Genomic DNA, 12,162 nt, shown 5'->3' on the forward strand with positions numbered 1-12,162 from the left:
AAAAAAATGTTTGTTGTAAAGGAACCCCCTTAAATATTAATTTAATTTTGTTTTTAGTATTTGTTGTTAAAGCGGCAACAAAAATACACAATCTGTGAAATGTTCAGAAGTCTTCCGCTATAAACTAGCTAATAGCTATAGCAGTTCTTAAGATACAGCCTGGAGACAGACAGACAGACAGACATAGAAGTGTCAGTCCCGTTTATACCCTTAGGGTACGAAACCCAAAAAATAATGAACTCTTCATACATGTAATACATATTATCGCTTGAAAAATCTACGGCCGCCTGTGGCCGCTCGTGGCCGCTGGCGGCCGCTATTTTTCCAGCGATACTATGTATTACAATAATGAAGACAAAGTTTAAAATCATAATATGACACAGAAAGTGCTCGCCTCGCCGCTGCCATTCCGGTGTAGCGCGGCCCTAAAAAAAATATTATACGGCCCGGCTCTTATCTCACAGTAAAACACAAAATAATATGCTGTTGTTGTGACTCATTAGGGTATTTCCCGTGTTTCGATCGAGTAAATATATACCTACATATTAAAATGTTTCCTCCACGCACAAGCCGCAAACCATACTGCCCCTAACCAGTAACCCCAATACCTAACACCTAGTACGGAGTACCTACTCAACGTGTCATTACTCATTAGTCATTACTATTGTTCATTAATAAAGTACTTACGAGTCTCCCTCTTTTTTACAACTAAGGAGTAGGTATGTATAATTATTAATTACTATTCCCATAACCGCTGCCCAAGTGCCTATCGGACTCGTACACGAATTCCTTTAAAAAGGCCGTCATAAAAAATACTTTTTATACTTAAGATTTCAAGATTTAAGAGCCCAAGTTCCAATGAATATTTTTTAACTGTCGTCTACCTTTCACGATTGAGAAGAGGGTCAAGTTAGACAGACAAACCTCGTGAATATCTCTATTGTCTGTGTATATCTCTATTGTCGCCCAAACATTCAATGATTAATTAATGTGCAAAGTGAGTGCCACGGATAGGTGATAACTAGCTGTTTGACCGAGCTTTGCTCGGTATCCGATGAAAATGACATTTTCTAGAAATGATTCCTAGCTAGATCGATTTATCGCCCCCGAAACTATATACTAAACTAAATGTCCCGCGCGGCTTCGCCCGCGTAAATTAGGAATTTTACGGAAACCGTACATTTTCCCATAAAAAATAGCTTTTATGTCCCTACTCCCTTCACTTGGTTTACTCTATATATTGCCATAAAAATTGCTCCAGTATAGCATAAAATGGTAGTGATGATGATAAAGATGAATGTAATTTGCATAGTAGCATATGCTTTCCGTTCTTAAAACAACGCCGAAACTCCCAAACTTCTATCTATATAGAATCAGGAGTTCTCTCAGCTCCTTCCGAACCACGGTATACCAGGTATACCTCGGTGCAAAATCTATTAAGTATATATATATATATATATACGATACGTAAAAAATTACAAGTTCTGCACAATTTGCATTTAAAAAACGAAATGCTTCACTTTTTATTTTACAACTAAATTACGCGAGACCCGGGTAATATGTTCTAATATAGGAGAAAAAAAAATATAAGTAAATTGAGACTCCATTACAGTTTTATGTACTCTGAAGATTGCTCACTTTTATTGTACATAAACGTCTTTCATTTCGTTATAAATTTAATGCGACACTGAATTTTAAACATCTCCTCTTTACAAGAGGAAAGGAGGAAATGTTTTACGTGGGAGAGCCATGCTTCGGCACGAATGGGCCGGCTCGACCGGAGAAATACCACGTTCTCATAGAAAACCGGCGTGAAACAGCTCTTGCGCTGTGTTTTGCCGAGTGAGTGAGTTTACCGGAGGAACAATCCGCTACCCTATTTCCTTCCCTACTCTCCTCTATTCCCTTCCCTTCCCATCCCTACCCTCCCCTATTACCCTATTCCCTCTTAAAAGGCCGGCAAAGCACCTCCAGCTCTTCTGATGCTGCCAGTATCCATGGGCGACGGAAGTTGCTTTCCATCAGGTGACCCGTTTGCTCGTTTATGAATAAAGATATAATCGTAAAAAATAAAAAAGGTGGTTTCAAATTAAACGATAAATATTTTTATGAGCCACCGCTATATTCTCAGAATTATTCTGAGAAACGATCAAGTCCTATACTATTATTCCTGACGATAAAATATAAATAACGTTATGCTATATAGTTTTTTAACCCCGACAAAAAAGAGGGGTGTCATAAGTTTGACGTATCTGTCTGTGTGTGTGTCTGTCTGTGCCATCGTAGCATCCAAACGGGTGGACCGATTTTGATCTAGTTTTTTTTTGTTTGAAAGCTGACATGATCGAGTGTTCATAGCACGTTCTTAGCTATAGTTCATCATCATCAGCCTGCTCATTGCTGGAAATCATGGTTTATCTGGTTCGTGATAGACCGAATTAGCAACTTGCAGTCGTTTGATGGGTTTTATGTTTTGCATTCTGGGGCCGTACCACGAAACCGCTTTGAGACTCAAACAATCGAACGAGAATGCCGCGTCCTGCTCTAACAACATCGTTTCACGTTTGTTACAGTAGGACGCGGCATTCTGCAGCATCACCTGGTAATCAATAGGATACCCAACTCCTCACCAACTTAGAGCAGGTCTCGTGTACGGGTTCTTGCGACATTTCATGTTTGGGCTCATATTGACGGCCTTATTCAAGAGGACATTTATAGATGGTATTCATTGGGATATGATCCTGTTGATAGGAATTATTCTGCACTATAACCAACGCAAGTTTAAGAAGCAATAAAATAAAAAATAATTAAGAAATTTAAAAATACCCTTGCCAAACAACCTTAAAAAGTAATGAAATAATATTTAAGTACTGCCTTTAAGTTTAAATAATTCCTAAGTGTAAAGTAAGACGTTTTAGTCCATAATAATTGTTGTCAAGGTGTGTCGGGGGACCGCTAATATCAGATTTTTGATTTCACATAACATTTATTTAATATAGTCGGTCCCAAAGTTCTGTCACATGCACATCATAATATTAATACGCGAACGAAAAACTTTGTAACCCTTTTTGTAAATTTACAATTTGTTAACAGTCACACTAACAAAATATAATATTAGCTGTACATAACTTTAAACAATACATTTAAAACAAATCAAAGTGAACACGTGCTAGGTAATTTATCAATTGGGCCGCGCCAAACCAGCGGCGAGGCGAGTCGGTTATACCCTACTACCTAATTTTATTTGAATAAGACACTGTTGGTTATACCATAAGCGGCCTCCACACGATGGACCATCATGGACAATCACAGGCGATCACGATCGTGTGGAGGGCATGGACAATCACAGGTGCGTGTCGTTTGCTATTGGAGGCCGCGTTACTTCCCTTTACAATATAAATACAGTTTGTCTCTAATATCTAATTACTTACTTAAATTAACTTATGTATCATGGTTTCGATTATAACCTAATTCCACATTCAACAACCATTATAATAATAAGTGACTTGTACTGTAATAACTAATAACTTATAACGTAGCGGCATTTATGGCGCGCGCTATTCGTTGCGAAGAACTAGCGCGCTATTTTTTTCAGCTATTACGTTATATTAACCGCCACTATTTAGTGTCCGACCGAAACTGATTTTGCAGCCGAAACCGAAACCGAACTTTCGGCCTTAGTCTTAGTTTCGGCCGAAACAGAAACCGAAACCAAAACTTGGTAAAACATTCAAAATTACGATTATTTACTAAAATTTATTGATTTTTAACATAAATTACATTTTTTTAAACTAAAGAAAAAGTACCACATTGAATTTTTTACTTTTAGCGACATTTCTTACCATAAATATTATTATTCTTAGACTCGAATAACTTTTTGTACTATATTCCGTTTTTTTATACAATTCCAAGTAGACGCGTTTCGTATCATTCACAGCAAATCCGATTTTTATCTTCTGAACGCCCAATATTCGAGTTTTAAGTTCATAAAACACATGTCCTGTCGGTGTAGTGTATGATAGATCGAAAAACATAGGCGAAAAATTGTTAAGTTGACAGTTTTCACAGATATGCGTTTGGTTAGCTTATTTATCTTTCTTGCTATTTGTTACTAACACAACGTGACAAGGCTCAAAGATGATAAAAACGTACAAAAATCATCAATCAAACGTATAACGTAAACTTAGATTCATTAATCGGGATTAAATGAAGAATGTAAAATATTTTTCAAACAAAATGAGATTCTGTCCCCATATAAACGCGTTCATTGTTCAATGAGAACTTAGTTTAATAAAACGAAGTTGTGCGATTGGTGAAATCCTCCCTTAGACATACTACTGAACGACGTACTACTGAAAACAAAATCAATAATTGCAGTATATTATTTTTATAAGAGACATGGACACGACCGCGGTCGAAGTTCAAAACGAAATGACTAAGCAAACTTGCAGTTGACGTCACATTTTTTTTCTCCAGAAGACATTTTGCCACTAAACCTGAAAAATATACTGAGGGCCGCAAGAGTGAAGCTTACGGGGAAGTGGGCTAGACAAGATTCTAGCAGGGTAGGAACGGTCTAAGTCCTAAGAGATTGCGTGTCCAAAAAAAAAAAGAGTGAGGCGAGATGATTAACTAGATAAATCTCACAAATACATCCTAAGATATCTTATAATCTCACAGTCAAACAAAATTCTTAAGTAAATAAAGTTCACACACAATATAATCAATTTATCATAGTTTGTTCGTTTGGGAAACATTGTTAAAATAGCACGTAATTTGCCAACAGTTATATATATTAAATAAGCCTGCTTTTATCGTAGAAATAAAATTCAATAATATAATTTCGATAAAAATAAGTGAAGACAATTTAATGAAAATAAAACGAAGTGCTAATTTTTGATTTGGGACTAATCTGGAATACATAATCTCAAAACATGATTAAATAGATGGTGGCGAACTGAGCCAGGGCCTCGCTCGATGCATGAGTTTCGGTTTCGGCTATATTTTGGCCGCAACCGAAACTAAGGCCGAAACTAGATTTTTTGGGCGAAACTGGCCGAAACCGAAAGTTCGGTCGGTCACTACCACTATTCCTTATATTGTTCCTTAATTCGTATTATAACAAAAAAAATCCAGACGAGGAATTTCGTTAATATTAAAAATGTGTCCTTGACGTAAAAGATCATCTCTTATTTCGTGAATAATGTAATGAACTTGGCTCGCTTCCCGCGAGTTATTGAAACGAGTGGTCCGTCTGAACTTCGCGTCTGATGTACACACTACACGCGGACCGTGACCGTTATAAATACATAATATATAAACTAAAGACGAGTCATTTGTAAAAAACTAAATACTTAGTAACTGATTTTTTCTCTGTTGTCTTCGTATTTAATTTCAGTCGCAGTATCTCACTTTGATCTTTATCGATTTCCTCCATGCCTCCACTAAAACAAATTAGTCTTTAATTTAATTGGACAAAATTAGTCTGAAATAAAGTGAAATAAATTCAAAACAAACTTATGTCGCTTTACTTTGAACGTAGAAGCACGGACAGAAGTTAGGCAGGAATACGTATACATTTAATACACGCTTAGCATGGTCATTGGCCACCAAAGAAAGGGTTTCTCAATGTAACAGAAAATAGAAAAGATAATAGATAGACAAAGAATTATTAGTCTATCATATTTTTGTCTCTTAAATCTATCAGTATTTCTCTTGGATTTTTCTACGGTCATGTTATATGTAACGCTTTTGCTTCGAATCCCTACCATAAAAGTAGTTGTAAGTTGTAACTTGTAACCAAGGAGACGACAATAACAGAGTAGACAGAATAATAACACAAGAGTCAAGAGTTAAGACAGTCGACGATCGGTATTATGAACAAGGCTGTATGGTTTATACAGCCATGGCCTAATAACCGAACACGTTAGAAAACCTTCTTTTGAAATACGCATAATAAAAGCGCCGGTTTGTTCATATAACTCGAGAGTCGCATAAAATCTTCTAGCTTTAAAAATTTTCATTAAATATTATGCAGTGTTATAAGTTATAACTTATAACCTTCAACCACATAACTTTTTAAGATTTCGCGGTATGACCTACGGGCCGTACGACAAAGATTTTTCGTTTGTGTCGAATACTGTTCCCAGTTCCAAGTTTCTAACTAAATAGGTTAAGGGCCTGTTTCACCACTTCCTGATAAAGTGCCGGATAGGCTATCCACAACTTTTTTGACAGATTCTTCATATATCTCTATCAAGTTATGTGGTGGATAGCGTATCCGGAACTTATCAGGAAGTGGTGAAACAGGCCCTAATAGGTAAATAATCGGTCAAGTGCGAGTCGGACTCGCGCACGTAGGGTTCCGTACCGTAATAGAACAAAAATATGCCAAAAATTGTTTTTGTATGGGAGCCCCCCTTAAATTTTTATTTTATTTTAATATTATAATTAAACTAGCTGTCCCGGTAAACGTTTCTTTACCATATAAAGTATATCGCCCGAATTATTTTATTGAAGTGACTAAAGAAGTATGTCACCATGGCAACGTCCATCACTATCCCGTCGCACAAACAATGGTCGCTGTCAGTCTCGAGTTGTAATAATTAACTATTATTTATTAAACAAATGCACTTTAAATCAATATAAAAAGTACCCAATAGCCGATTCTCAGACCTACTGAATATGCATATAAAATTTGGTAAAAATCAGTAAAGCCGTTTCGGAGGAGTACGGTAACTAACATTGTGACACGAGAATTTTATATATAAGATATTTAAAAATTACACGTATAATAAAGGACTTTGTGGAAAATTCAAGAGCCTACCAGTTAACACCTTTTTTTTTTGCAAGTTCCCGAATCTAATGAGCTATCGCACGTATTTTTAAGTCCCTTATCTCTATATTTCGCCATTCTCAACTTTTAATGCAGCTTTGATTCGGTCCGTATTCGGTATTCCTTTGTTTAGACTTAAGAAGACTCTTCGTACTGTTGTTTTGTAATTTGACCTACCGGAACTTTTGCTGACTGTTCTTGTGTTGTGTAGTTACTTGTTATTAGAGTCTTGTTACACCCATACAATCAGTAGCCAGTAGGTACTACTATACGTTCACTTCCTATATTGTTTTTACAACAAAAGTCCGTCGAGTGACGAGTCATAAAACTAGCTCAGTAGCTAGGGCTTACTAGTTGGAATTCTTCACATACGATCGCTTCAGTCGCTCGGTATGTTGAGTGTAGACTGAGAAATATATAAAAATACTTAACTACCAGCAACCCTAGCATGGCCACAGTGGAAATGCAAAAGTATAGAAACTCTGTGGAGATAAACTGAAGGTACCGTTCCGATCTTTAACAAGGCTATCCGCGCCGCGATAGTCTAATCCTAATTTATGAGTTATGACATAGCCAATAGAGTGTAGATCCGAGAAGATCGGAACGGTACCTTCAGTTTATCTCCACAGTTCTATGCTTTCGCATTTCTAATGTGGCCATGCTGTACTATTATCTATTCTGTGGCCATGCTAGCGTCGCAGATAGCACATTGATGATTCATTTCAACATCATGAAATGAAAGGAAATGAAATGAAATGAAAAATATTTATTTCTAAGTAGGTTAACAAAGGTAACACTTTTAGAACGTCGCGTCTACATGAGGCCTACCAGTTACCACATCATCATGACATGACTATTAGTTGACAATCGACATTAATAGACTTTTGTAAATAAGTAGTAAATAATGGTAGACCGCACGTCTTTCGGCAATTTCATAGAAAAACTAAGAATACCGAGAGCAATTATATGCAATAAGGTATTCTGAAAGGATTCGATAAATTTCACTTCTTAGAGCTTCTCTACACAATTCCTGCAATATTTTAACATAATTATATAATTTCTATCAGTAGCTGGTACATATTATGTTTATCTCTATTGTCTACACTCTGCAGACGGCAAGTTTACAATAGCGCGAGCGTTACACGAATGACGAATCGAACGTTGGCGTTGTGTAAGTTGCAACTATAGATGCTGGCGGAAAAGATTCCGAATTATTCCCGTCGAATACTACGGAAGTATTCCGAAATATTCCGAACTTTGGGAATATTTCAACTGTCAAAAAAAACGAGGAAAATTGCGCTTGGAAGCTGTAAACTATTTATCTTTAGTTGTGTATCTAAGAATATGTGATGCCGGTTACTAGCATTATTAGCCAAGCGGCGAGAAACGGCTTTTTTGGCTTATTATCATTACTAGCGATAAATAGCGGCTGGTAACGGCTTGTTACTTTTCTTTGATAATACCTAATCATGTGAGTTCGTTTATTTTTTATGGTTTTTATTCTGATTTACTTACAATATGATATATTAGTATGGATAGTATGGATATAAGTAAGTAATAAGTAGGTAAGTATAGATCCTCGATCCCATTGGCCATTACTAATTTATAATAAAACTAGATGACGCCCGCAACTCCGTTGCGCCAAAATTCGTTTATCGCGCCGGAACCGTACATTTAACCGGGATAAAAACTATCCTATGTCCTTTCTCGGAACTCAAAGTATTTCCATGTCAATTTTCAGCAAAATCGGTTCAGCGGTTCGAGCGTGAAGAGGTAACAGACAGACAGGCAAACAGACGCACTTTCGCATTTATAATATTAAACCTAGAAGTAGGTATAGATAAACAATTTATATTTTACTTAAGAACGTAATGTGCCACTGAACAAATAATTCACTCAACCACCACAAACCACAAACAAACACGTATATTTCCATTGAATTATTCCGGCGAAATATTCGACGGAAACATTCGATTGCGGGGTACGAATCTTTCCGCGGGGTGAGGGAAAACTTCTCCGGGGAGCATCTCCCTTCCGCGCCGCCGTCGCCCGCTCACACGACTCGCTCGCCCGTACGAGCGGGCGACGGCGGTGCGGAAGGGAGATGCTCCCCGGAGAATTCCGAAAGAAAGAGATTCGTACCCCGCAATCGAATGTTTCCGTCGAATATTTCGCCGTGGCAGTCGGCGAGTGCGAAGCGGTGATAGTGGCCGGCGGGCGACGCTCTATGCGCGGCGGCGATCGATGATTGATGCAAAATACGATTTTTCAGCATAAATAAAAATTCATATTACTTATTTTTTTTATTAAGTTCATTTTGAATAATTCAAATTTAAAGAAACTTTCCCAGAAGTATTCCGGAATTATTCGGAATTATTCAGAAGTTTTGCAACTATAGTTGCAACGTACGCAGTCGTCATACGGGGCCCAAGACAGCTGGGCCGCGGCATATGGCAAGTATCTACTTCCTCGGTAGCTCGGGCTTATTATTAGTCCACTCCGTGTTCATCAAGCTAAATGAGGATGACAGACTTACGCGGAGGTATTTGAACTCTAATAATTTGGATTTAATGTCTAGACTCTAGACTTCTAGACTCGTCCCTAGGCCCACGGTGGGCCCACGCTACGTCTGATACTTTAGTACTTAGTTTTCGAATTATCTATGTACATATTATTATAATAATGTACCTTAATATTAGGTTTAAACTTAGATTTACATTTCATACGAATCCACAAGATACATAGTGATTAGTGGCACATTATCACATACATACATATGTGATACATACAATATGTGATAATGTGCAACTATGTACATACAATATACATGTATACTGTACTAATATTATAAAGGCGAAAGTTTGTTTGGATGTATGGATGTGTGGATGTATGGATGTTTGTTACTCTTTCACGCAAAAACTACTGAACGGATTTTAATGAAACTTTACAATAATATAGCTTATACATCAGAATAACACATAGGCTACAATTTTAACCGACTTTAAAAATGGGGGAGGTGTTATGTTCGTTTTCTTATGTTCAACGATTACTCCGCCTTTTGTTAACCGATTTTCAAAATTTTTCTTTTGGTATGTAGGGTATCATCCCAATTTGGTTGCGATACCCACTAAGTCAGGGGTTCCCAATCTTTTTCAGCCTGCGGTGCACTTACAAGTTAATATTATTTTGTCATGGCGCCCTTCTACCTAGCTATTACAAAAAGATACATAAATAAACACCTTCAATGATTATAGTTAGGTTAAGCAAGTAAATAATAATAAACCAATATTTAATCATCTGCCTTCTTTGTATAATTCATAATATTATTATTTTATTTTATAATTTTTGTGGTTATGGATAATGATGGAGGATCGACTCATGAGTCACGGCGGTGCTTTTCCACGGTGCACCAGGGTGCCGCGGCGCACAGTTTGGGAACCCCTGCACTAAGTAATACCTCTACAGCCTGCATCAGGATTACTCACGTTGCATATGTATGTGCTGTTTGGGCATTTTGTAGTCGGGCGGGTAGCATCTTTCGTAGAAGTCGACGTCGGTGACCTGACATACCTCCGGCGTCGGTATAATGAGCCCCGTGCCTGATATCGCCCTCTGGAGGTGGTGCTCCTGTGGACAACAAACGGATAGGGTGAGGTTCCGACTTCCGAGTACAAACGGCGGAGGCCGGAGAGTCGCGCCGCGCGCGCCTTCCCACGGGCCTAATATTATACAATGTAATCCGCAGGGTTACGTCACTTAACACTTTATCGTAATCGTGCGACGCTCACCTCGGTGACGTCAGCACATTCATATTTTATCGATATCAAGTATCAACTGGCCACAAACTGTTTTTGAAACTCGTCGAACGACAAGTTCATTATTATTTGGATTGCTTGTGACAAAGTTACCAAAGTAAACTTCGGTTCATTTATTTAAGTTACAATATAATATTTACTAACGCACGAGTTCATGACGTATCAGTAATCAGACTAATGACGAATGTGAAGCTAGCATGACAAAGTTAGCAAAATAACTCGGGATTGCGTTATTAATTAGGTGCTAATTGAGTGCTATTTTGGTGCAAAAACCGCGAATTTAGTGATCCTCAAAATTAGGAAAAAATGCTAATATTGCTACTTTCACGTGAAGCTAGCAGTTTACATAGCCAAAAACCTTTAAAATGATGATATAGCTTTGTAATAAATACTTAGCTAATAAGTGCTCATTAAGTGCTCTTTCAGTGCACAAACTGCTAATTTAGTGCTCTTCAAAATTTGCCATAAATAGGAATACTGCTACCTTCACGTGAAGCTAGCAGTGTACAAAACCAAAAATCTTAATAATGATTATCTGGCTCCTTGATAAGTACTTAACTAATAAGTGCTCATTAAGTGCTGGCGATAAACGTGTTTTTTTTTTTAATACATTTTTTATTTTTTATACCATAATATAATACTGCTCACTTCACGGTACCAGCAAGATGCTCCTCTCGATTTGAGTACTTTGACGAATTCCACACTCATAAACGATACATAGGAATTAAGTGCTCATTAAGTGCTAGCGATAGGTGGAGAAAAAAAATTAAATATGCATTTTTTATTTTTTTATACCGTATACTGCATTTTATACAGTAGACGGAGAATACAAAAGAAAATATGCATTTTTTTTTACTTTTTATACCGTATACTGCTCACGGCGGAATTCGTCAAAGTACTCAAATCAAGAGAAGCATCTTGCTGGTACCGTGAAGTGAGCAGTATACGGTATAAAAAAAAATGCATTTTTTTAATTTTTCCAACGTATATCGCCGATCACTTATTAGTAAAGTACTTATCAAGGAGCCAGATAATCATTATTAAGGTTTTTGGTTTTGTACACTGCTAGCTTCACGTGAAGGTAGCAGTATTCGTATTTATGGCATATTTTGAAGAGCACTAAATTCGCAGTTGTAAATAATTCGCATATGTATTGAAATGTGTACCTTAGGTACACATTTCAATACATTTGCATATTTAGGTGACCTTGAGCGGTACTAGGCTGACGTTACATGACAGATCAAAACGAACCAAATTTAAACGCTAATAGTATGGGTGTTACGATTCCTTAGTTTTTATTATTCGTAGGTAAATCTATATATATATAAAACTCAAAGGTGACTGACTGATTGACATAGTGATCTATCAACGCACAGCCCAAACCACTGGACGGATCGGGCTGAAATTTGGCATGCAGGTAGATGTTATGACGTAGGCATCCGCTAAGAAAGGATTTTGATAAATTCCAACCCCAAGGGGTTCAAATAGGGGATGAAAGTTTGTATGTAATAA

At 37.2% G+C, this 12,162-nt stretch overlaps 1 protein-coding gene across 2 annotated transcripts in view; it reads right to left on the minus strand.

Moving 5' to 3' along the window:
* The window catches only part of LOC121740009, a 66,914-nt gene that overhangs the window by 29,650 nt on the left and 25,102 nt on the right, over positions 1-12,162 (minus strand). For both annotated transcript variants that reach the window (XM_042132678.1, XM_042132677.1), the window contains exon 2: positions 10,321-10,462. In XM_042132678.1, coding sequence (XP_041988612.1) covers positions 10,321-10,462 — 142 coding nt within the window. The remainder of the gene's footprint in view (positions 1-10,320; positions 10,463-12,162) is intronic.

Source organism: Aricia agestis, chromosome 2, assembly GCF_905147365.1.
Source record: "Aricia agestis chromosome 2, ilAriAges1.1, whole genome shotgun sequence".
Classification (NCBI taxonomy): domain Eukaryota; kingdom Metazoa; phylum Arthropoda; class Insecta; order Lepidoptera; family Lycaenidae; genus Aricia; species Aricia agestis.